Source organism: Triturus cristatus, chromosome 2_1, assembly GCF_964204655.1.
Source record: "Triturus cristatus chromosome 2_1, aTriCri1.1, whole genome shotgun sequence".
NCBI classification, from domain to species: Eukaryota; Metazoa; Chordata; class Amphibia; order Caudata; family Salamandridae; genus Triturus; species Triturus cristatus.
The window spans coordinates 370,070,595-370,097,890 of record NC_140581.1 but is presented as its reverse complement, the minus strand read 5'-3'; the positions used below and the strand labels follow the sequence as shown (position 1 = coordinate 370,097,890).

Genomic DNA, 27,296 nt, shown 5'->3' with positions numbered 1-27,296 from the left:
ACTTTTTTATGCTGATCATTTTGTTTTATTGTTCACCTATATCATCTGATCATATGCCGTAATTTACTTTTAGTGTTCATATTTGGTCATATTGTTTTTCCTCCCCCTCCTCCCTCTTTCCTTTCTTCTTTTTCTTCTTTCTCTCCACCCCTTATCTTTAAAATCCCCATAAAATGCTTTTTGTCTCCTTAACACTGATATTAGCACTGTTAATGATTTATACGGTGTTTGAATATATTTCTTGTTTATGCTGATGTCTTTACTTGTTAACCAATTTTTCAATAAAGCTTTTCAAACATGAAAAAAAAAGTACAAACGACAATCTACGCTCTATGTAACCTTCATGGGAAACTATGAAATCCAACCACGGTACCGGGATCATAAAAGCCAAACTATTGCCGATAGCAGGATATGCACAACAAGCATTCCCAGGCCAAATGGATGCTATGCTGGAGAAATCCCAGTGCCAGGGCTACAGAAGTATATTCAGGCTACCAAAATAAATGTGTAACAGTCTGATTCGCCTAGAGTTTCTCCTTGTTCAGCAAAAATATGAATGTTTGGGCAATCAAGCGAAATACTAATACCAGGTCCTTAAAGCCCCAGCAGGATCCATGAAGGCAGTGCACAAAACAATCTACGAAGGAAGGATCAACCCCTGGAACAGCTATATGCAAAAGGAGGTGGTGTCACTAAACCTGGTAACTGAAAATTGGGCATGTGATGGCACGAATCGCACTGCCATAAAGAACACTATAAACAAACAATTCTGCCAGCTATCGCAGGAAGTGGAAATGGCCAGATAGAAGGGCAATAAAGAACAGCCTGTTCTAATCGCATCCTAGGAGGCACATAATACACAGCCATATCTGAACCAGACCCTGGGCAGGAAATGCCTAAAAGAGATCCAGTGGGTCAGGTTGGTGCCCCTGCTAACAAAAGAGCTAAATCCAAGGTGGCAATCCTTTTTTATTGGTTTTCAAACAATTTTGATTGAACATTAAGGCATGTTACATGATACAGATTTAACAAGGACTTTAGCATCCAATATATTAACAGATAAGGTTGACACCGATACATGCATTGTGCCGATGCGCCCCCCCGGCCTGCTGCAGCAAAAGATGGATGTAAAGCCAGAGCGATAGTGTTGTGTAGAGGTAAATTACTAAGCTCTAGGGGTCGGTTTATTCGGGGTCAGTGGTCGCAATCGGTGGATCAGTGAGGTGGGGATCGTCAGTGCGTTCGTCAGGGTACGGCAATCTTTGAAGGTAAGTGATGAGGGGACCCCATATATCAGGATTTCTGTTTACTGCGGGCATCAAATCCCAGAATTCCCCCAGGAGCGATTGACAATGGGCAGCGTTGGCCAGCCAATTTTTAATTAGTTACACTGGCTTGCGACCCCAATGAATTGTCACCTGGCATCTGGCTAGTATTATCAGCATGGCGGTTAGCTTGTGGTTGGTGTCTGAGATGTCTTTGACATGTCCCAACAGACACAGGAGGGGGTCGGAACTATACACTCTGTGGTGATGTCGCTAATTGCAGAACACACCTCTACCCAAAACCTAGAGACCTTTGGGCACAGCCATGCCAGATGCACGAAGACGGCACCAGGGGATGAGCAGCATGTGCATCTGTCGCTATCTAGCAGCCCTAACTTGTGCAGAGAGGCAGGCGTGCAGTAAAGTCGGTATAGGTATTTGAAATGGATGAGCCTTAATCAGTAATTTGGGGAGAGGCGCTTGGTTTGGCTGCAGCAATACTGCCATTGCGCAGGGTAAATGCCGCTATCTAAGTCCTTGTCCCATGCGACAAGAGAGCGCTCCGTATTTCTTGGAGAGGCTGCCAGCATCAGCGCATACAATCTTGTAACTAGCTTGCGGGGGAGGAAGTTGAGGAGTGAACCTATTCAAGTGCGGCGCAGGGTTGGGGGGTGAGCGGGAAGGTTGGATGAATATTTTTACATGTGACCGTGATCTGGTAATAAAGCAATTTGTCAAGAGGTGCGGTATTCTCTGGAATAGTGAAGAAGTTATTATTGGGGTAGAGATCAGCGTTGGTGCAGACTCCCAAGTCTGCGGACCGGCGAGCCATGCCCACGGTTTGCAGCGGGGAGAATGAGGGGTTGTTGGTGAGTTGCATTGAGGTTGCAAAAAGTTCTTTGGTGCAAGTGAGACTACAAATTCCGTCCCAGGCCCAGTGCACGCTTTTCACAGTGCCGACCTCGTTGCAGGGGAACTTGCGCGGCAAATACAGCGCAGTCTGCAGTGGCCAGGGTAGGGCTAGGTCTTTTTCGACCCCAATGTGGGGCTGGAAAGTCGTTGGGTGGATCCAGACGAACGGATAGTCAGTTGGGAACGGCTTGGTAGCGTCTGTGAGGGGGAAATGGACAGATTTGCTCCAGTTTACCTGTCCCCGGAGAGGTAGCCAAAACGGATCACCTTTCTTGTCATGGAGGCCAGGTTCTCATGTGGGTTACGGATGTAGATTGTGACACTGTCAGCATACATGGAGGTCACTAGGGCGCAGGACGAGAACCTGATGCCCCGGTTGGTGAGGTGGTGACGCAGGCGCACCGCCAGCAGCTCCATTGAGATGGCAAATAACATAGGGGATAGGGGGCATCCCTGCCTGGTGCCCCTAGTAATCGGTATGGGGTCGGTGACTTGCCCATTAATCCTGATGCGTGCTGTTGGGAGTGTGTAAAGGAGTTGGATCTTTTGCATAGCCTGGGCTGAAACCCAATCTCGGGAGGAGATAGAATAGAAAGGGCTACTCAAGCGTCTCAAAGGCCTTGGTGGTGTCCAGGAAGGCACCCACTGCAGGCAATGCGGGGTTGATTTGATGGATAACAGAAAAGATAGTGCGCAGATTGTGCGAAGTGGCTCGGCCAGGGATAAACCCTGATTGATCAGAGCAGGCAATTATCATCATAAGGGGGAGAAGGCGGTTGGCCAGCAATTTTGCATAGATTTTGTTGTTGGTATTGATTAATGATAAGGAGCAGTACGAGTCACAGCACTCAAGGGATTTGTCCGGCTTGAGGAGAAGAGAGATCATAGCCTCGTGAAGGGAAGGGGGAAGCACACCATTTTCTAAAGATTTGTTATACATTTCTGACAAATGGGGAACAAGAAGAAGCGCATACTCTTTATAAAACGCCGGGGTAAGCCCGTCAGAACCGGTGGCTGTATCGCCCAGGAGGCCGGCTACAACCTTGGTGATCTTTTCGGGGGTGAATGGCTCATCCAAATATTCGCGGTGGCCATTACCAAGCCATAAGAGCTCAATCGAATCGAAGTATTGATCCAGGACTTCCCTGGGCACAGGCGCGCCTGCTGTGTATAGTTGGCCATAAAATGCGGAGCTCCTGGCCATAATGTCGTCCGGGGAGGTGGTCCTGCCAGCAACCTCGTCGCTAAGATCAGTAATGTAGGAGGAGGCGTGTGTAGCTGTCGTAGCAGACTCGCTAGAGTCCTGCCAGGGGGGTTGCCCTCTCCTTAATGGCGGGCACGTGCCTCCCTGCCAAGGAAAGCAACCTCTCTGTCAGCCTCCTTGTGGAACTCGGTTAGCTTAGCCCAGACTGAGGCTAAGATGGCAGGGTCCGGGTTCTGAGAGTGTTGCAAATCTAGCACCTTGATGTCCCTCTTCAGGCGTTCTGATCGACTTTAGTACCCCCGCCTGCTTAGCAATGCACTCCCCCGGGATCATGGCTTTGAAGGCACCCAGAGCGTTGAGGGTGACTCGACAGAGCCGGAGTTGCGTTAAAAATTATCCATAATGGCACCCGAATCTCCTCACGAAACGCGGAGTCTCGAAGCGAGTGGGGAGGCAGGTGCCACGAGAACGTGCGGCGGAGAGTGTACGGGTATTGCAAGCGCAGATGCACCGGGCCAAGATCCGAAAGTGTGTGAGCCAAATGGTCCACAGTGGCAGGCCAGGATGCTACATCGCGAGTAGTAAACAACAAATCAATGCGGGACCAGGTACCGCGCGAACCGGAGGAGCAGGTGCCTTTGCGCGCCTCAGGGTGTAAATGGTGCCAGATGTGTACGAGAGAGTTCTCTGTTGTTATGGAGTGCAGTGTGGCTGTGGCCTGAGGGTGTGAGGAACGGTCCCCCGAGTTTTCGAGGGCTAGTGAAGGCGCAATGTTAAAGTCGCCGCCGGAGATGAGAGAATGGGATCCCAGAGAGAAGATTATGTGCCAGACATGAGTGAAGAAGCTGGGGTCATCAACATTGGGATCGTATATTGTGGCAAGTATCAGTGGTTGGTTATAGAGGGTACCAGCTAGGATCACATAGCGCCCGTCTGCGTCAATGAAAGAGAGGGTGCCTCACAAGGGAAGACCCTTTTGGAAAAGGATAGCTACGCCGCATGCGTAATTAGAAAAATAAAAGTGGTATAGGAATCCCCCCAGTGCCGGGAGCACATTCTAGGTGAGGTGGTGGGAAGGAGGTGCGTCTCCTGAAGGAAGCAAACATCTACATTGTGCCTGATGAGGTATGCATGCATGAGGAGTGCTTTTTAGCCATCATTTAGGCCCCTAATATTCCATGTTAAAAAGGTGGTGTCAGCCATGCAGCGAGGGAGGAATGGCGTGACAGCGTTTGTGACCAAAGGGTCAGCGCAAAGAACCGGCGTCCAGAGGATGGAGACACTGTGAGATGGATGTGAGGAGTAACATGCTAAAAACAGTGCAAAAATGACAACAGAACAATTTCCCAGAAACCAGGTGTCCAAAGCGGAGCCCTGGACTCAGAACCCAAACCCTCCCACCTCCCAATCCAACCCCCAATTAGGTTGAGCGTCAGAACCCCTTCCCCCACACCCAGGGTACCCAAACTTGGAAGGGGAAATCTAGAGGTGGGAATTATCCCTTTGGGTGTGTGTGCCCAACCAATTACCCCTTGCCATGTAGGCAAGTTGGCTGAGCGTTGCAAGCCTCAGAGGGAGGCAGGTGGAACGTAGCACATGTGGTTATGTGCAGGCATCTGGCACAAGGAGAGGAGAGCAGGACCTGCACGGTTTGCCTTGGGGCCTCGAGGCAGTAAATGGAACATTGACAGAGTAAAGCATAGTCAGGCGCTGCAAAGGGAGGCAACGGCCAGCACAGTTAAGCAATAGAGTGCAGCAGTCGATGTAGCAAACAGGATATGCGGGCAATGTGTCAGGTGCAAGGAGTAACTTTGGAAGATAACCAGCTGGCAGCCATATCAGTCATTATCGCTTAGGGGGTCACCCTCAGGGAGGGCGCGGAGGTTTCGTGTGGAGGATTTTTGCAACTGTTTGGCGAAGTTGAGGGTGGCCTTTGGGTCGGTGAAGAATTGAGGTTTTTCCCCCGAGTCGATGCGCAGCCTTCAGGGATACAGCATAGCATAGGTGATGTAGAGCTGCTGTAGGATACGCTTAGCAGGAAGAAAGTCTCTACGGGCTGCCTGGACGGATAGGGTGAAGTCTGGGTTGAAGGATAGGAGGTTGCCTTGATGGTTTATCTCCCTCATCTCTCGAGCCATGTGAAGACTGGAGTAGCGGTCAAAATAGTTCAGCAGGCGAGCGATGATGGGGTGCGCAGGGGCCCCAGGGGGTGCGGCGGGCCAAGAGATCTGTGGGCTTGTTCAATAATGAAGTGCTGGGAAAGGACGGGGCCGAAGAGGTCGCGTAGCAGGGACTCCAGATAATCTTCCATCTTTCCCGTTGCAATGGATTCCGTCAGGCCAACAAGTCGAATATTATTCCGACGGGAGCGCGCCTCTATGTCCTCATTTTTGGCGCATATAATCTCAAGAATGTTGTCCATTTTAAGGAGCTTCTGTGTGCCCTCGGCGCCAACATCCTCCGCGTCTGAGACCCTGGATTCAAGCTGAGCAATGTGGGTATCATGAGTATCGACCCGCTGTTTGGCCTGGTCCAGGCATGATGTGAGATGATCTATTTTGGTATCAATCGATTTTAAACTTGATTGCACCTCTAGAAGAATGATTCAGAGGCTGTTGTCACGCTCAGTGGGAGGATCGGTCTAGGTGGACTGCTCTCCGGCGCCAGGGGGGGGGGGGACACCGCCCTTGCCCGCCCCGTCCAGCGAAGTTAATTTTGGGCTGTCAAGTATCCATTTTCTCCATGCTGAACTCGGGGTGTGGCGAGGAGAGGAGGGCGCCAAGGGTATTATCAGGCAGTCAGCCAAGGCCCTGAGCTGGAGGGCAGAGATTTAGTCAGCACGGTTCCCGGGAATGCGGTGTGGCAGCTCTGAGCAGGGTGGATGCAGGCCGTAGATGGATGTGGGAGGAGAGCAGGCTGGTGGGTGAGGTGCGACCATGCAGACACGACCGTCCAGGTGCGCCACCACCCTGTGGGTCACCGGTGATAACCTCAACGAGGAGGAGCGAGGAGGTAGAGAGCAGCTTCAGGGACTATCCCTCCAGCGTGGACCAGCCAAGGCAGCAGCCAGGTTCCGGGGTCGGGATTGCCTATACGTGAGTCAAGATGGCCGCTGGCGCAGTTGGTGCCCGGCCCACAATTTAAACAGCAGCCAGAGGGAGCGAGTCACCAGGGGGGGCAGGAGCACAGACCGGGCAGCCAGCAAGGGGAGCACAGGGCGTGCTAGACCTCACTTGCGGTGTGCGATGTCACCAGTCCGGCGCCATCGCAGCCCCACGACCAGGACTGTCCTCAGTAGGTGGGCGCCTTGATGCCAGATTTGCAAGCAGGTCCAGAAGAACGACAGGGCCCAGGCAGAGAGGCAATTGAGGCCACCGCCTCATCGGTAGTTGTGGCCCTGACCGGATGGGGCAGGGCAAGCTGGCGAACCAGGTACAGATGGGCCACTGCCGAGCCCAGGACCCCCCGGTCCCGGAGTGAGAACCGCAGCAGCCAGCCCCGGCTGCCCTCCACAGGCAGTCCGCCTGCTGCCCCAGGCCAGGCTGGCCCCCAGGAAGTTGAAGGCCCACCTCTCTCCTCGCGTCCACGGCACCCCTGTCAACGGCAGGCGGGGTGTGCCGGGGGGCAGCTCACTGTATTACTTGCAAGTGGGCCTCGAAAGGAGGAAGCGGCACCGGGCCGGGCAGGGAGAGGGCACCAGGAGCACCCCCAGGCAGCACTAGTCAGGTATTGCACGCAGAGCAGGCCCGGCAGGTCCAAGTGGCTGATCTCCGGTGCGGGCTTGAGCAGCAGGCCAGAACACAGGAACGCGACCAATATTCTCCCTCTGATGGCGGAAGATGGCAGATATATCCGGCTCGGCCGGCAGAGCTCGCTCAGTGCGCAGCCATCTTGCCACTGGCGAGAAAACACCCCTCTTATCATACATAGTTAAATACATACTCTGAAAGTACAGAGAGGAAACGCTTTTGCACCTGGTATGCTGCTGCCCATCCTTGCTACAAGAATGACGGTAGCTACTAAAACTGATGTTTCTGTTCAAGGTGGTACGGATATGCGCAGAAGCAGTATTAGCACTTTTAGCCAGCACTTCTCCTCCACAGTTAGCCAAATTTGGAAAATACATGACAAAAGAACTATCTCTGTTGAGCGAATCAACGTGACCCAGAGATAACAAAGATAAGAAAGATAAACTTGTCACAGACAGCCACCAAAGGCAGATGTTCACTTTCTGATGATCAAAGCAGAGTTTTTTCAAACTGTACTATTGAGCAACTTACACTGCTAGCTTGCACAATCCTTCAAACACACAACCGAACAAAGACTGACAATAACACTGTAATAATGTAGGAGAGTCACAAAACACTTTACTTTGCTATTTTTGCACACTTCTTCAGGGAAGGTAGCTTAGTGGCTATAAAAGAAGTCCGCAAAATCTCAGCATATAACATCAATCTGCTCATAGACCTACCACTTTAGATGCTGCCAAGTTGCATAACGGTAACAACCAAGGACACACCTTGAGTAATCAGGCGTGAGAGTGTTTGAGTGATACAACACGGTTTTGAAAATGTATTCTGTGTCAAATGGAAGGTCTTTTAACAGTTTTATGAACGACTTTCACACAGACCTAGCACCTTAAAGGATGTCAAGTTGCATAACTATAACAATCAAGGAAACACCTCAAGTAAATGCTTACCAGGCGAGTGTGTTTGGGCAATACAACACGGTTGGAAAAAAACTAGAAACTTTTTGGTGATAAACACAAGCTCTTTTAACAGTTCTATGTACAATTACCATCACATTAGAGGATAGGCACTCTAAGCCACGACCGTATGCGCCATTTTAATTATTGCTATTGGAACTAATTATGCACAGACAAAGAACAAACTGCAGGAAAGTATATTGTCATTGTGCCTTTATTCCTCTCATTCTCAACACTGTGACTGAATTAAGTGCAATTGACATGACACACATAAAATATGTATGTTATGGTATGTTTTGTATCCAAATTGATTTCTGTTCATTGTGATTGTACTAATCGGGAAATTGCAATGATTTTAAGTACTCGCGCAATAAAAGTTTTCAATCATTCATTATATACCACTTTTAGGAGAATCCAATGCTTTTTCAAAGCTTTAATCACCATTTACCTTAAAGATCCAAAATTCACCAATTCGTGATCCTCAATATCAGGTTAAATACCATGCATATCTTCTAATAATTCATTCTATAGATTTTGCTTATCACCACTACATGTTCATTATCCCGCCAGTCACTCGTAGGATGTGAAATTCAGGATCACAAATTGGTGAATTTGGGATCTTTAAGATAATTGGTGAATAAAGCTTTGAAAAAGCATTGGATTCTCTCAAAAGTGGCATAGCTAGTTTTCTTATAATCAGTGCCATTTGGAAGGATTAATGTAATGGTGGAACTAAAAGAGAATATTTGTAGTTTAAGGATATTCCTATGGTATTAGCTTGTGAGACGATTTGATTAAGTCCTGAAGAAGCTGCAGTTAACTTCAAGCCACAAAACAGGTGTTGGCTGTACAACATCAAAGAAACCAAATATTGCATTTTATATGAAGGAAAGTGATTCTATTGAAATTTGGAATTTTTGGATTGTACTACATCAATAACATCTAAACTAGCAACGCTAAATTTTGGAAGTAATGTTATGTACTACGTGAAGATACAAACTTGCAAAATGAAAATGCAAATCTCATGAAATTAATATTGTATTAAAATGTTCAACAAATAAATGTAACTGTTCTTTAATTCAAACAGTGTTATTATGTTCTCCTTTTTTGGACTATTCACCAATTTGTAACATTTGTTGTTACAGTGGTTCATGAAACTGTAGCTACAGACTAGAAGCTTTGAGTATTGTGGACCAGATTAATGGGACACTGAAGTCTCGTTTAGCCAAAGTGTGTGCATCCACTTCTTTAAAATATCAGATGCCTTGCATTTGGTGTTAATGAGTCTCCGAAGTACCCCTGACAGAAGAACAGGATTTTCCCTGCATGAAATACTAATGGGAGGTGCCATGAAACTGTCTGCTGAAACTGCAAACGTGCTTGTAATATCACAGATGACATGATTCTCGACTACTGTAAAGGACTGGCTGATGTAGTACGTTCTGTCTCTCACCAGGCTGGAACTGCTAATGCCCTCCACCATCAAGAGCAATGCCATGGCCAACTGGATTCTGGTGAAAAAACATGTTTGAAAGTCGTGCTTGCAGTCGAGGTGGAAAGGACCTGTCAGAAATGGGATCGCTGGTTGGCTAAGGCTTGCGCCAAAGCCAGGCAGAGACCACCACTCTAGTCAGGGTAAGGGAGTTACACGCCAAAGATAACCCCTGCTCACCCCCTTGGTAGCTTGGCACGAGCAGTCAGGCTTATCCCGGAGGCAATGGGTAAAGCGTTTGCGCAACACACACAGCAGCAACACACTAGGCACACCACAAAAGGAACTCCACACAAGGTTATATAAAAATAGCCTTTGTATTATCAGAAACACATTAGAGTAGTGATCACACAATATACATAGTGCCAACTGGCACTAGGCAATATTTACAGGGCCAATTGGGCCACTGTCAGAACCGTTAGAAATGCACGTAGTAAATGTAAATCACAACCAGTAACTACTGGTAAACTGAGGAACGTAGCATCATATCCTGCAACATAAAACATAGGATGCACAAATCACCTTGCGCATGAATCACATTAGGCACAGAACCACATTAGGCCCAAACCTCATTAGCATAACGCATTACGCAATAGGCATCACAGTAGGCATCACAAGCATAAATACATTATGCAATACCTGTAATCATGAGCACCATCACATAAACACATTGGGCAGCACATTAGGGCCTTGCGCCCTACCAATACTCAACTGACCCCTTGGCCAACTGGTCTTCCTATGGGGCTCAAATGCCCATTTGTCCAGAAATGTCAGGGCATAATCAGAGGACCTCTCACGAGCCCTCCGGCTGCCTCAGCAGCGAAAGCAATGGGCGCAAAGCACTGTGCGTGTGGGAGTCCCGCTCTGGGACGTCCAAACCAGAAATCTGCCCAACGTTGCAGCTGCGCGCTTCAGCGGTGCAGCTGTGAAGAAATTAGCCCAGGCACCACCTTGCCGCTTGAGCCCCACTTCGGGACTCGGAATTTCCACTGACCCAAACATTGCAGCGGCCCGCAACTGTGGTGCCGCTGAGTCCAAAAGGGGTCGGAGCACTCTATGTGCTCTAAGGGCAGCCCCAAACGTTGCAGCTGCCCACTGACAAAACTGGGCAGCTGTGACAACCACGGGGGCTCTGGTGCCACTCCCAATGCCTGTAATGCAGCCTCCACTCACCGAGACTCTCTAGGGACTTCTGCGGACTTCTCCGTGGAGCCTACAAGGCTCCAGGCGATCAGGTGGCACGCGGGGCTCCTCCCTCCAACACAGGAGCCCCGCCCTTAACTGCAGCACTTCTCTGCTTCTCAGCTGGCACCACAGGGCTCTCCCTTGCTCTCGGGGGCCCCGTCTGAAGTCACCAACTCCCTCCTCGCCGGGACGCCCTAGGAGGTGGGGTAGGCTCCCGTCCTCCCTCCGCCTTCTCTCACCAGCCGTCAACTTCCTTTCAGCACACGTTAGGCTTCCCTCAGCTTATGGAAGCCCCGCTCGGGATTGGCTGACATGCAGCCGGCTTGGCCGGCCCCGCCCACCTCAAGGCAAGGCTGCCTAGCTTCCTCGTCGTGTCTGCGGCGCTTTTCCTCCCCGGGCCACGGCGGTGAATCTTCTTCTCTGGGCAGCAGCACGGGGTAGGCGCCCATCCGAACAATAAAACCTCAAGCGGGGTGGGCACCCGCTCCCATTAAAGTGGACAGTCACTAAAAATGCAGGGTAGGCACCCGCTAGAAAGCATGAACGTGGGGTGGGCTCCCGCGCTCGATTCCCAGCTAGCAGGGGAATCCCATACAATGGGGCTGAAATATAGCGCTCACGAGGACAAAAGTAAAGCGCTCTGCAAAATAAGTAAAGCGCTCTTCAGATACTAGAATCCAAAGTCCAGAGGGACAAAGGCTGAGCCAAAGTGTCTTTAGTGCTGGGGGGACCCCAGCAAGGCGCAGCCAGGCAGGCCAGCACGCAGGGACCCCCAGGAAACAGCTGGGTCCCGCAGCGGTTCCTCCTGGCAGAGTGTCCCCTCAGAGTCAGCACAAGCACACCACTCATGGGGTCACAGCCCCTTCCTTTATAGTACACATTTCCTTTGTCTGAAAGCACAGGGCTGGGGAAACCAGATGCAACTGGTTTTGGAGCACTCTATTTACCAGGCTCCTCTTCCCTATTGTTAGGTGGCGGGCTCGTCATCAGACACGCCACAGGGGGGCGGAGCCAGCATTGTACAGCCTGGGCACAGTCCTAGTCAGAGTCAGGTGATTACCCCTCCCACTACTCTTAGCCCAGATGTCCCATTCAGCCTAGCTGGCTCACCTCGCCTCTCCTGGAGCCACCCACACCTCACCAGCCCCTGTCACTCAAAAGCCAGACATGCAATTCACATCAGACAGGAAGACACATAGCACACAGAAATGTCAACTTCAAAAGTGGCATTTCTCTACCAGTCACCATAAATCTGCGCACACCATTGCACAGCATTTATCCTCACAAGTTCATACATATTAAACTCGACCCTGCCCTCCTCTCATACCCAGAATTACCATGGACACACTTATCCCCCATGCATTCCTATGGGAGGGCCGGCAAACCGTACAAATGTAACACAAAGAGCGCACACACTTCCCACTGGGCTACAGTGCTAAAGTGCACTGAGGCCAAAAACCACCAATATCAGGTCACAGAAAAGGCAAAAAGTTCAGGGGTGAACCTGCCAAAAAGGGCCAAGTCCAACTGGACCATATCAGGTGATTCTGATCACCAATACGGCTGTGAAGTGTGGAGGACTGCCTAACTGGGTACATTTCTCTCCCACCCAGAAAGTGAGTTGCCTGCTTGAAGAAGTGGTGATGCCTGAAGTAGTTTGCAACCTCCTGTGCCTGTATGTCCTGAAGGGCTAGAGGGGGGAGTTTGCGCACCAGAATTTCCCAGCTATAGAAGCGCCTCAGGAGGAGGAGGAGAGGAGATCAGAGTGGGGGAATGACACAGAGCAACTGCAGATGCAGAAAAAAGGCCCTGATGAAGGAACAAGCGAAGGAAGGGGGAGAGCTAGAGCGAGAGAAGAGTGACTTGGAGCCAATAAAGACTGAGCTCTAGTATATAAGCTGAACGCATACAATAAACCATCATCGAAGAAACAGTCAAGCGGTGTGAGTTACGCTGAAGGAGATCAACAGATACCTAGAAAATCAAAGAGAGCAAGAGTACCTAGTTGCTGAAATTCAGCACCTGAGTGGACCTATTATATGGACAGTGTGCCCATTTCTACAATCTATGACCCAAATGATCTGAGAGTGGAACCACTTGAGCCCCCATGATGTGCCACTACATTAATAGCAGTTGATTCCTAAACTTGATCACATTTTAACATTAGACGTATTCTGTCACTGATGAACTGTGTCTAAAATAATCTGACTTTAAACACATTTTACAACTTTTGCTTTAAGAAAAATATAAAAGAAAAAAAGATAAATGCAGAATTAAGAAGATTCCCTAGGGCCAAGGCTGCAGTAGAAGAGTACCGTTGTCACTCTAGAAGAAGACGGAGTAGGATTAGGGATGCCTTGTGAAGACTGCTGTATATAACCTCAATGAACAATAACGGGTTTTGCTCAGTTTTCACGAGCAGAACCAATTGCAAGATATTATAAGTCTGCTTGCTTCTATATTTTACTTGAGGTCTAACTGTAGACAAACGTGTTTCCTTACCAAGACTAGATGTAGAATACTGATTGATGTGACATTACCAGTTATTGCACTAGTATTAGTAACATTTTTAGTTGGTATGCATATTTCTCCTGATACAGGTACCCTTAGGTCTGTCCCTACACCTATCTCACCTGCAGATTCCGTATTTGTTTTTTGGGGCAGTTTTATATAGCACAAACTCGCCCCGAAGGTATCGGAGCACTTTACATGAGCACCAGTTGCGTTACAGACGGACAAATTAATTTTTGTTAGGCACGGGCAGAGTTAGGGACAGATTTACAAGCCCCTTGCGCCTCATTTGAGCCGCTATAGCGTCACTTCCGTGACGCAGCGGCGGCGTTAACCTTGCACCACGTTGCACCCTATTTACAACGTGACGCATCTAGGGAGATGCGTCACGTTGTAAAGCCCTACGCCACATGAAACCTGCGTCAGGTTTCATGTGGGCGTTACGGCGCAGGCAGGGGCGTTCCCTCACAGGTACGCCTCGTAAACGTGACGCAGTGAAATCTACAATGATTTCACTGAGTCACTTTTACGGCCATGCTGCGTCAAAACCCAGCACCTACTTGAAGCAGGCACAAGGAGTGACACAGCATGTTAGGCATAGGGCGCCCCGAGCCTTGCTGGAGCCGCGTCGCCATGCGACGCGACTCCAGCAATGCGCCACCTTTACGACGGGGGATGCGACGCATCTGCCCATCCGTGCACCACGGCGCGCCGCATTGTAAATGCAGCGCATCAGTGGTGGCGCACGGGTGGTTTTGACTGTCGCAAGTGTTCTGGCGCATCCCTGCTGATTTGCAGAGATGCGCCAGACCTTGTAAATATGCCCCTTAGTGATTTGCCCAGAGTCACAGGATGTTGAGCGTCCCTGCAGAGACTCGGACCAGGTTCCCCATCAAATAAAAATTAAAGCTTCATACTTAGATACTTCACAGGGAGATTTTACATTAAACGTTTATTCTATATGAGTGCAGGAATACACACATGCCCTAAATGCTAAGGATTGCTATGTTTGTGCACACTTACCTGCTTCAGCTGCTGAGTATGTGGTCTAAAATCATATTTTAATTTCATATGGAATCACTTCTAGTATAATTCTTAGTTTATTTTATAGGCAGAATCATTTTGAGGATTATTTTTCCAATTATTATTTTATTCTTTCAAAAGTTCCCCTTCATAAGACAATGAACCCTCGCCCACAAGCCAATGAGATGGAGCCATATCTTTAGATCTCCTAGTAGAATAGACACAGCTAAGGCTTATGAACACAATATGACATGTTCTGTGAGTCCATAAGAGAAGAAATGTATTCAGTCTTTAGAAAAAAGTAGAGGTCACATGTTTCATAAGGCAACACAAAAGGAAGATATTTCAAAGAATGTGTTGACAAAGGAGGAAGATGAGTATAATTAAAAGAGGGTGTATCCTAGATTGAAACCAGACAGATGACAGAAAGGGAAGTTATGTATTTACAAAAGAAGGATACACCTAGAACCTGACACATGGGATTAAGTGATTTTTGTGCACACATTCACAATTTTTGGAAGGTCTGTTCAGATTCTTACTGGAGAGGATCCCATTATTCCCGGAGTATATTTTGCATGCAGACAAGATGCCTATTTTCAATTGTCCGCCGACTGGGAAGGCACATGCTATTTAGCTTTAGTATTCCCGAAAATGTATCATGTAAATAGATGAGAGGCTTTTGAGAATAATTTTCACCTCACAGATCTAGGTGTAGTACTAATGATGATTCACATTAAGTGGGAGATGCTTTTGGTGACAATGTTCTTGCAGTAGGAGTAGTCTTAAATGATTAGTAGATTTGAAAACTTTCTACAGTATCGGATAAGTTGGCAACTAGTACATCTGGTGCTTGGTTCACAGTAGAAACAGATGTGTAGCTCTTAGAGATATGGTTTTGTAAGAACAAGTGGCTTTAGATATATTGTTAGCAGAGCAAGGCGAAATCTGTAAAATGTTGAAAGTGCCGCATTGCTGTGCGTGAATACCTGTCAAAAGCAGAGAGATAGAGAGACTTGTGAAAAACATTTCAGATTTGAAACCTGAATTAGAAGATTAGGGAGCAACTAATTGGTAGACTTGGCATCTTTGGCATGGTTTTCCCTGACTTTTTGCCTTTACCGCCAGTATTTTTGATGCTGTGCTGTGCTGGGTTTCGTTTTTGCCTGCCACTGCTGATTAGTGTCAAAGTGCACGTGCGCCCTGTATTAATTGTTGCTACAATTGGTTCTCCCTGATTGGCATATTTGATTTACTGGTAACTCCCTAGTACAGTGCACAGAAGTGTGCCAGGGCCTGTAAATCAAATACTACTAGTGGGCCTGCAGCACTGATTGTGCCACCCGCATGAGTGGCCCTGAAAATGTATTTCAGACCTGCCATTGCAGTGTCTCTATGTAGCTTTGAACTGCCATGTCGACTTGGCAAGTACACCCACTTTCCAGGCCCTAACCTTCCCATTTCTTACATGTAAGGCACCCCTATGGTAGACCCAAGGTACCCCCCTGGGCAGGGTGCAGTGTCTGTGAAAGATAGGATATGTACTGATGTGTGTGACATATACTGATAGTGAAATACTGCCAATTTGGCTTTTCACTTTTGAAAGGCTATCTTACCCTATAGGATTGAATGTGAAATGCTTTGTAACATCTTACGAGTATAACTTCCCATTGGAACAAGATGGAGAAATAAAGTTTAGGCTTGCTGAACTCAGAATTTAACAACACATCTTTTAATAAAGATGGTTTTTAAAGTGTGTGCTTGAATATTTTCACTTTTAGAAAGTAGCCATTTTCTAGTTTAACCATTCTGTGTGCCTCTGCCTGTTTGTGTATTGACAGTCTGGTTTTGGAGTGACAGGGGCTGGGAATGAGCATTCACTGTAGACAGCCACTGGGGGGTTTGAGGTGTGCCTGGCCCGTCCTGGATGCCTCAGAGCTGAGCTGAATGGAGCTTGGCTGCATTTAGAGGTAGTGGCAGGAGATTTCCTTGCACCTGAATAGGGCCTGTCTCCCTTGCACAATGCTGTCTCCACCCCCTGTGGTCATACTGCACCAGTGAGGACAGAACTGGTTTGGACTTGGCTCAGAGACCCTTGCACAAAGAGAACAAAGACATTTTGGGATATAAGTATTAGACCTAAAAGCCCAGAACTTTAGACTACTTCGGGAATCAAGAGGAAGCTTTGCCAAGGAGAAGAGCTGGAGAAACTGGAGGGGGAGTACTGCCCCTTTGCTGTGTGCTGTCTGGGGTTGGCCAGCAGTAGCTGTTTCTGCCAAGGAAAGGACAAGGACTCAGCTGTGTGCTGTGTCCCCCTGCTTGAGGAGGATCTCCAGGAACTTGAGTAGAACTTGCCTCCTGTTCTGAAGTCTCAGGGACACAAAGACTTATTCCCCAGCTCCCCTAAACTTCCTTGCTGGGAGTTCTGACCTGCCAAGAGGTGTCTGTGACTGTGTTGAGCCACTGGAGGTTGTTTCTGCTGTTGGGAGCTGGAAAAGCAATGCAACTACAAGAAAATCGACGCATTGCTCTTCTTGCAGCTGTTTTTCTGACGCAGCACCGCACTTCAAAAAGTATCTCCACGGATCGCCTCACCGCTGCCGAAACTGACACAGCGCCTGTCGCCGCTGCAAGAACAGATGCATCGAGGGATCGCAGCTGAAGAAATTGATGCAGCGCCGCTCTACGTTGCTGCATCGTTCACCTGGATTTCCACGCATCGTACCTGTGCTGCAAGCTTTCCCGACGCAACACCCGCGAACCACAACCGTCTCGGAATCGACGCATCACTTCCCCCTACAGACCGGATTCGAAGCATCACTTCTCCTGCGTGTAGCAGAACTGTGGCATCGCCTCACCATGGCCTCAGGAAATGACGCATCTCTTTGTTTTTTGGATGCTTCCCATCTCTGCGTCTGTTTGGCTTTTGAATTTTGTCGCAACTATAGGTACTTTGAGAGAAATCACACGTCCATAGTTTTCTATTGTCCAAGTTGTTTGAAACCTTTTTAAAGTCATATTCTTATTACATGTATGTTGGATTTTTGTCATTTTGGTCTTGTTGAGATTAGAAAAAGATGCCTTATTTTTCCGAACTGGAGATGTGTCCATTTGTGGTGTTATCACTGTATTACTGTGTGTTTTGAGTACAAATACTTTACACATTGCCTTTGGGAGAAGTCTGTCTGGTGGTGCCAAGCTACCCAGTGGATGAGCAGGGGTTATCTAAAGTGTGTATCCCCCTCACCCTGATTAGAAGCAAGGCTCCCTATTTGGACAAAGGGACCTACCTCAGCCAACTAGAGACCTCCATTTCTAACACTAATCTTTTAGAAACTTTAGGTGAAGGGTTTTTGCTAGAAATCTAGCTTGGAAACATTGGTAGTAGAATTATAGATGCTATATTAAGACCTATTTTGATTATGTGCTTTTGTTTAATTTGTTTATGTGCTTTCTATAAGGATTTTAGATGTTTGCAAGCAAGTATGCAAAACGAGCAAGGAAGAAGAGGAGAGGATGTGGCCTAATGACTAGAGTGGTCGACCTCCAAGATGGGGAACAGGGTTCGAGTCTCGTCAGGGACGCTCAACATCCTATGATCCTGGACAAATCACTTAATCTCCTTATGCCTTACAAAATTGATGTTTCCGTCAGTAACGCAACGGGTCCTCATGGTAAGTGCTCTGATATCTTTAGGTCGAGTTTGCGTTATATAAAACTCAACAAAAAAAGAAGGCAAAGGAAGGAGGAAATAGAAGAGCAGTAGAAAGGATTACAAAAAGATGAAGTAGTTGCAACACTCTAAGGGTAAGATGAAGGACTCAACAGAGTAATAAAGTGTTGCTTGAAGATTCATTCGTGTTTGAACGAAATGGCTTTTCTATCCACCGCTAGGGGGAATTGGGGGACGCATATGTTTTCATACTCATAATTAACAAATTTATGAGAAAAGTGTGATTTACATTGCTAAATAACATGTGGCTATTAATCATGTAATTTGTAGTAGGTGACTGCATTTAGCCATTATGAGCAGCACCTGAGTTGTTATGTAGCTTAAGTTAGCCTAATGTCTATTGCCATCTTGAATGTCCACTTTTACACGTTTAAGGCAGAGTTGCCTGCACATTGCATTCTCATATGTTTTGCATGATTATGGGTTTTCCATTGCAGCTGCTGTTTTTCTCAGACCCTTGTTGCTAGCAAGTGAACAGTATATCATTATGCAATAGTTGACTGATAGTGAGGTTCTCATCACAGAAAGATGATGCCAGGTTGGGAGAGTGATTTGTGGGAAGAGCTGTCTGTACCCGACAGTCTGTCAGGTGTAACGATTCAAGGATCTAACCATGCATGGACCACTGTGTTGTCTTGAGAAAGAGGGGAGTTTACCTGTCCTCGGAGTCTAGAGTAATGTGATTGGCTCCAGAGAGTGAGAATAAGCTGTAATGTTGCACATTAGTACCCTGCTGAATAATAATAGTGTGTATTCCTTAGACTAAGAATGAGATGCCTGGTGACTATGAACTGAGAAGATCATTCTCACCTCTGCTGATCTCCACATCCTGAGTGCAAAGGCTTTATGCCTAAGTATTCATAGTCTCTAATCAGAGATCTTTATTTAGTTTTCTGAAGCTACATCCTACCTGATTTGCCTAACTGAATGCTCCTTCTGAACCTAGACCATCTTAATTTAAATTAGAGATTTCCTTTATGGAACACATTTTTTGTATATTTTGTGTTCTCCATGTAGTTCTTGTTAACATTCAAATGTTCCTTATCCTGAAATATGGACTTCTGAATCATTTTACCATGCAATTATGATGCTTAAAACTGAATATTTATTGAATTAATGATCTTGATTTAAATACGTTTGTTAATAAACCTTTTCAAACTTATTCAAATTTCCTTGTCGGTTCATATGGAGTCCCATTGGCCTCCACTGTTTATGAAAATGTATTTCAATGTGTGCTCCTAAACCTCTCTCCATGTCCACGACAAAAGGTCCATATGACCAGTGGCCGGGTTTTATGATGATTACACCTGACAATTGAGATTTAGGAATCCTCGCTCTGTCAAATGTGAGATGAAATTGTCCTAGGTGGAACAAACAGAAGTTTAAGGAGGAAAGCCATCCAATCAGGAGCAGGGAATTCAGAGACAATAAAGCAATTTATTCATGAGCAAGGGGCTGACCTGAAACCCACTCTAAGTTAATGCAGTGTATTGGAAACATTAGTTCTGTCAACAATCTTTAAGGGGAGCCCTAAAACACACAGCTACATAGTTGTTAGGAGAGATCAGAGCACTTGTTTCATGCGTGCTAACACTCTGCAGTATGTGCTCAGAAGCTATGCCAAAGTTGTCAAAAATGCAAAAAAAGGATATGATGTTATAGGAGATTTCTTTAAATATATTTGTTTTTAAAGCCATCAAACCACAGCAAGCTGCCCACGCGCTTTAGTTTCCTCTGGTCATATCATATAATTATTTATACATTTTCTTTAGTGGCTCATTTTGGACATGTGACTATTTCCTACTTCACATTAAGCTTGACAATATATATATATATATATATATATATATATATATATATATATATATATTCTCACCAATACGCCCAAACGCTTGAGGCCGCAACACAGCTGCAGGTAGGTCAACAAACCTGAATTAAAACAAACAAGCAGGTAACTTCACATCCCTTTATTCGTCCCAGGCCTGATGCATTTCAGAGAGTCTGTCTCCTTCTTCAGAGGCCGTGTGTCAGAAACCAGTTGATTTTGTACGCTGCCTCTCCCCTGCATGTTTAAATAGCCTCGATTGGCCTACGGTGTGTCTCAGTGTCCGTAATCATTTCAAATGCATGCTGGGAAATGCAGTTAATTCTGTACTCATTGAAACGCCCTCCAATGGGCTCTGGTCTTGGCAACTATTACCGGACAGTTCTCGGCCCTCCATTGAGCCTCGGATGAGACTTTGCCTGCTTTGAGTAAGCGTTCCTGCAGCGCCAACACGACGGACAATTACCTTCGGTTGGACCCTTCCAATGCTTTCGGGTTGTGCGATCCCTCTGCGGCTCGGACCCGCCGCATTATTATTCTCACCAATACGCCCAAATGCTTGAGGCCGCAACACAGCTGCAGGTAGGTCAACAAACCTGAATTAAAACAAACAAGCAGGTAACTTCACATCCCTTTATTCGACCCAGGCCTGATGCATTTCAGAGAGTCTGTCTCCTTCTTCAGAGGCCGTGTGTCAGAAACCAGTTGATTTTGTACGCTGCCTCTCCCCTGCATGTTTAAATAGCCTCGATTGGCCTACGGTGTGTCTCAGTGTCCGTAATCATTTCAAATGCATGCTGGGAAATGCAGTTAATTCTGTACTCATTGAAACGCCCTCCAATGGGCTCTGGTCTTGGCAACTATTACCGGACAGTTCTCGGCCCTCCATTGAGCCTCGGATGAGACTTTGCCTGCTTTGAGTAAGCGTTCCTGCAGCGCCAACACGATGGACAATTACCTTCGGTTGGACCCTTCCAATGCTTTCGGGTTGCGCGATCCCTCTGCGGCTCGGACCCGCCGCATTATTATTCTCACCAATACGCCCAAACGCTTGAGGCCGCAACACAGCTGCAGGTAGGTCAACAAACCTGAATTAAAACAAACAAGCAGGTAACTTCACATCCCTTTATTCGTCCCAGGACTGATGCATTTCAGAGAGTCTGTCTCCTTCTTCAGAGGCCGTGTGTCAGAAACCAGTTGATTTTGTACGCTGCCTCTCCCCTGCATGTTTAAATAGCCTCGATTGGCCTACGGTGTGTCTCAGTGTCCGTAATCATTTCAAATGCATGCTGGGAAATGCAGTTAATTCTGTACTCATTGAAACGCCCTCCAATGGGCTCTGGTCTTGGCAACTATTACCGGACAGTTCTCGGCCCTCCATTGAGCCTCGGATGAGACTTTGCCTGCTTTGAGTAAGCGTTCCTGCAGCGCCAACACGACGGACAATTACCTTCGGTTGGACCCTTCCAATGCTTTCGGGTTGCGCGATCCCTCTGCGGCTCGGACCCGCCGCATTATTATTCTCACCAATACGCCCAAACGCTTGAGGCCGCAACACAGCTGCAGGTAGGTCAACAAACCTGAATTAAAACAAACAAGCAGGTAACTTCACATCCCTTTATTCGTCCCAGGCCTGATGCATTTCAGAGAGTCTGCCGGCTTCTTCAGAGGCCATGTGTCAGAAACCAGTTGATTTTGTACGCTGCCTCTCCCCTGCATGTTTAAATAGCCTCGATTGGCCTACGGTGTGTCTCAGTGTCCGTAATCATTTCAAATGCATGCTGGGAAATGCAGTTAATTCTGTACTCATTGAAACGCCCTCCAATGGGCTCTGGTCTTGGCAACTATTACCGGACAGTTCTCGGCCCTCCATTGAGCCTCGGATGAGACTTTGCCTGCTTTGAGTAAGTGTTCCTGATATATATGATATATGCTCGTGTGCTGCCTTGCCTGAGGGCATGGTGTTTTGGAATTGATACGCGGCGGCCCTGCTGTGGAGGCATGCACCACCCCGATTTTATGGGGGTCACGGACTTGAAATCACTAAAGTCTGAGGTGAAGCAGCATCAAGGGATTAATGGACACACAGTATTCTGGGGCCCAATCGGGGCTTTTCATTTTTCAGCTGTGGCGATCCCATTCAGGGAATTAACACTTACTATATATCCCACAATGCAGCGTTTCAAACTCATTTGAGTTTTATTTGAATAAATAGTGGGAGTGTTAAGCGCCAAGGACAGTCGAGCCTCTGATGACGAGCGAACGGCTCAGAAACGCGTCAGGCGAAGAACGACTGACAAGCTGATACCGGCATGCTGATGTGTCTTCTACCCGCTAGATTGCGGTGCTGCTCGTGTGCTGCCTTGCCTGAGGGCATGGTGTTTTGGAATTGATACGCGGCGGCCCTGCCATGGAGGCATGCACCGCCCCGATTTTATGGGGGTCACGGACTTGAAATCACTAAAGTCTGAGGTGAAGCAGCATCAAGGGATTAATGGACACACAGTATTCTGGGGCCCAATCGGGGCTTTTCATTTTTCAGCTGTGGCGCTCCCATTCAGGCAATTAACACTTACTATATATCCCACAATGCAGCGTTTCAAACTCATTTGAGTTTTATTTGAATAAATAGTGGGAGTGTTAAGCGCCAAGGACAGTCGAGCCTCTGATGACGAGCGAACGGCTCAGAAACGCGTCAGGCGAAGAACGACTGACAAGCTGACACCGGCATGCTGATGTGTCTTCTACCCGCTAGATTGCGGTGCTGCTCGTGTGCTGCCTTGCCTGAGGGCATGGTGTTTTGGAATTGATACGCGGCGGCCCTGCCATGGAGGCATGCACCGCCCCGATTTTATGGGGGTCACGGACTTGAAATCACTAAAGTCTGAGGTGAAGCAGCATCAAGGGATTAATGGACACACAGTATTCTGGGGCCCAATCGGGGCTTTTCATTTTTCAGCTGTGGCGCTCCCATTCAGGGAATTAACACTTACTATATATCCCACAATGCAGCGTTTCAAACTCATTTGAGTTTTATTTGAATAAATAGTGGGAGTGTTAAGCGCCAAGGACAGTCGAGCCTCTGATGACGAGCGAACGGCTCAGAAACGCGTCAGGCGAAGAACGACTGACAAGCTGACACCGGCATGCTGATGTGTCTTCTACCTGCTAGATTGCGGTGCTGCTCGTGTGCTGCCTTGCCTGAGGGCATGGTGTTTTGGAATGGATACGCGGCGGCCCTGCCGTGGAGGCATGCACCACCCCGATTTTATGGGGGTCACAGACTTGAAATCACTAAAGTCTGAGGTGAAGCAGCATCAAGGGATTAATGGACACACAGTATTCTGGGGCCCAATCGGGGCTTTTCATTTTTCAGCTGTGGCGCTCCCATTCAGGGAATTAACACTTACTATATATCCCACAATGCAGCGTTTCAAACTCATTTGAGTTTTATTTGAATAAATAGTGGGAGTGTTAAGCGCCAAGGACAGTCGAGCCTCTGATGACGAGCGAACGGCTCAGAAACGCGTCAGGCGAAGAACGACTGACAAGCTGACACCGGCATGCTGATGTGTCTTCTACCCGCTAGATTGCGGTGCTGCTCGTGTGCTGCCTTGCCTGAGGGCATGGTGTTTTGGAATGGATACGCGGCGGCCCTGCCGTGGAGGCATGCACCACCCCGATTTTATGGGGGTCACGGACTTGAAATCACTAAAGTCTGAGGTGAAGCAGCATCAAGGGATTAATGGACACACAGTATTCTGGGGCCCAATCGGGGCTTTTCATTTTTCAGCTGTGGCGCTCCCATTCAGGGAATTAACACTTACTATATATCCCACAATGCAGCGTTTCAAACTCAATTTGAGTTTTATTTGAATAAATAGTGGGAGTGTTAAGCGCCAAGGACAGTCGAGCCTCTGATGACGAGCGAACGGCTCAGAAACGCGTCAGGCGAAGAACGACTGACAAGCTGACACCGGCATGCTGATGTGTCTTCTACCCGCTAGATTGCGGTGCTGCTCGTGTGCTGCCTTGCCTGAGGGCATGGTGTTTTGGAATATATATATCATCTACTGGCGGTCGCCAGGAGATAGTTATAGTTAGGACCAAGTTCCCATAGGAAATCTGAAAATTCTATTTTGAATAACTTTGGCGCCGGTTGACTTCTCTTCGTGAAATTTTCAAAACTAATGGGGCGCTCCGCTCAGCTCCTACCCTGAAAATCTCGGGGTGATTCGTCAAGCTGGGGCTGAGAAAAAAGGGGGGTCCCAAAACGCGTTTTCCCCATGCATTTTCCCATAGGACCTTTAGTCGAAGGTACAGCCCGAACGGCTGAACAGAATTACTTGAAATTTGGCAAAGAGGTAGTCCTGAGGTCAGGCATGTGCCTTTTGCATATATGGTGTCAATCTGTTCAGTAGTTCCTGAGAAAATTGTAGTTAAAAGTACATAAATATCTATATGCGCGCACAGTGCGCGCACCAAATGTCCGCGAGCGTAATTCTGATTGGTGGTTAGATGTCTGTCAACATTCCAATCGGTTGAAATCAGAAAGTGTCGGACGCCATTTTGTGTGTGACAGTGAAAAAGGTCGAGAACGTGAAAAGGGGGCAGGGTAGAGAGGTCCTGACCCCCTAGCCTTTGTCAGGGGGTCCCTAAAGGACCCCGAAGGGTGAAATCGCGGGGTGCGCGCACAGTGCGCACACCGTGAAAAACCCTTAAATAAAAAAAAACATTTTAAACTGTTTATAAGTTTATAGAAGATATTAACTATGCTGTTCAACTTTATCCAAATAAAAAAAAAAGAGCTGAGCCATTCCATATTACAGGATATAGTCAATCTATAACTATATACATAGGTAGTTTATTGTAAAATAAATATATAAAAAACCTTACAAATTCACTAAAACAAACATAGGTTTCATACACGTTATAGTTAGAAATTAGCATTTAAAAAACCTTGCAAATTCACTTAAAAAACCATAGGTTTCACACACGTTATAGTTAGGAATTAGCATTTAAAAAACCTTGCAAATTCACTGAAAAAACCATAGGTTTCACACATGTTATAGTTAGCTGGACATTTCACTCGTAAAAAACCATTGAAATTCCCCCGTTATAGTTAGTTCATCTAACTATAACTCGCGCGACCGCAATCCACTGCTGATGATGTCACATATTACATCACTGTTTTCACTAAGATACTGTTAATAAGTCAGTTATACAATTAATTTTACAAAAAAAAACATCCATTTAGACACTTATTTACCCATTTATTCTTCCATTAACCTTTAGATATACATATATAAAAAATATTTATTTTTCAGAAAGACACATATTCACTGGATGATGTCATCAGTGATGTCATCAGTGATGTCATTTGAGATGTCATCAGTGATGTTATGAGTGATGTCACTGACCATGTCATGAGTGATGTAATATGTGACGTCATCAGCAGTGGATTGCGGTCGCGCGAGTTATAGTTAGCTGAACTAACTATAACGGGGGAATTTCAATGTTTTTTTACGAGTGAAATGTCCAGCTAACTATAACATGTGTGAAACCTATGGTTTTTTCAGTGAATATATATATATATATAACAGCAAAATGGCAATACAAAACACCGCCTGGGACCTTCAGTCTCAACCAACCTGCCTACAATATATTTGGAATTGAAGGGACCTGGTACTGTTAATGACAGGACAGAAAAGGACTCTGTACAGAAAGCAGGCATGTTCCTTAGCATATGGTTACCTAGTTGCAACGTGCTCATGGTGGTAACTTCAGATATGGCTTCGCCCAAGGCGTTTTCTGCTTTCACCCATACTTTATAATCAAAATTAAAATGCAGGTCGGGGTGAAGGAAAGAACATGAGTTGATTGTCGATCGACAGATGCTTTCACTGGAAGGCCTGCAAAGAAACAGATAAAATCATTATAAAGCCATATGCCAAAAAGTTGTAATATATCTCTTTCAACATGCTGGCCTAGAATAATATTCCAAACCAATTTGCAGTGCCAGTTAGTATTTTTAAATCATTAGAGCAGTAAACATAGGCAAAGCGTTTCTAAGAGCAGTGTATAATGGTGTTTTTGTCATAGGAATGCAAGAAGATTATTTTCTGAAAGAACATAACTTGTGTATTTGAAAAGCGCACGTTCAACACAACTGGTATGTTGGTGCTGAAGAACAGATACTTATTGTTACCCAACTCAATGGTACTCATGTTAACGAACTCAGAAGAATGAAAGGCTGAGTGGACCCACCAAGATTTGAACCTGTGGCCAGGAGGTCAAACACAGGTCCCCACAGGAGATGCATTAGTCCACTAAGCAACCAGGCTTATTAAGTTTGCAAACAATGTCAAACAACACATAAGATGCCATTCATTCTGAAACTCTAATTTCACTTCGTACGCTACCCTCTCATAGCTTTGGGTAGCCGAGAGAATGGCTTTTTCTGTTTATAGCTGACAAAAACCAAGTGAATAGATAAATGTTGGCTAACATGTTATTTGAGGCAATGTATACAAAAACAAATAGCTTCACAGAACAATTCTGGATTAAAGGCAAAATAATCAGACATCGCTAATAAAAGACAATCATAAAAACATTTATTTATAGAGAAGAAATATTTATTCAAAAAATGTGCCCTCTAGCAGCCTAGAGAGAATTACCTAGTGTAAATTACAGAACGGCTCAGGATCATGGAAGTGTTCAACATACGGGTGTTGATGTGAAAGGACATTCAATTGTCAGAGAGTAGAAAAGAACAGTGCCTAATGTCAAGTTAATGCACAGTCACTTGCATCACTTTCTTTGATCGGATAATTAAAAGCATTACAATAAATAAATATTACAATTATGTTTAGAAGGTAAAAACAGTTTCTACAACAACCAGAAACATAAAAAGCTACGAATAAAAAGTCCTAAACTTAAAATCTTGTTACCTAATTACAAAACACAGAGAACGGCTAAGTTAGGCAAAATAAGGCTCTTGTAGCCCACATTACAAAGAATGGATACCCATAAAATTCGACCTCTTGATAGGTACTACTATGTTTTAAAGAGGTAACTGACTGAAGCCATATCTGGCACTCCTGTATCATCGCTCACTGTCAACACTATAGAATTGCACTAAGAGAAGTGGTAAGTTTTTCTTCAGAGCACGTACCCTGCCTTAAAAACTGAAAATAAAGGAATGGGTCAGTCAAAGTGGCTGCACTTAGTTCCTGTTTAAAGTGTGTGACGGTATTCCTCGACCTGGAATCGCGCTGTGCCTTCACAGCACTGTCATTAGAACGAATACGTCTACAGTACGCCTTCTTTCAGCATGCAAGTCGTTATATTGAATTGCCTTAGGGAGGCGCTAGATTTTGAAATAGGTTAATTTACTATTCCAACTCCAGTATGTGCAACAGTAGGGAAGGTGTTGGACTTCAAA

General features: G+C 46.5%; 1 protein-coding gene across 5 annotated transcripts in view; it reads right to left on the bottom strand.

Moving 5' to 3' along the window:
- The window catches only part of IL31RA (interleukin 31 receptor A), a 1,058,288-nt gene that overhangs the window by 435,468 nt on the left and 595,524 nt on the right, over window positions 1–27,296 (bottom strand). For all 5 annotated transcript variants that reach the window (XM_085631330.1, XM_085631336.1, XM_085631333.1 and 2 more), the window contains one exon: window positions 25,607–25,764. In XM_085631330.1, the coding sequence (XP_085487456.1) occupies window positions 25,607–25,764 (158 nt within the window). The remainder of the gene's footprint in view (window positions 1–25,606; window positions 25,765–27,296) is intronic.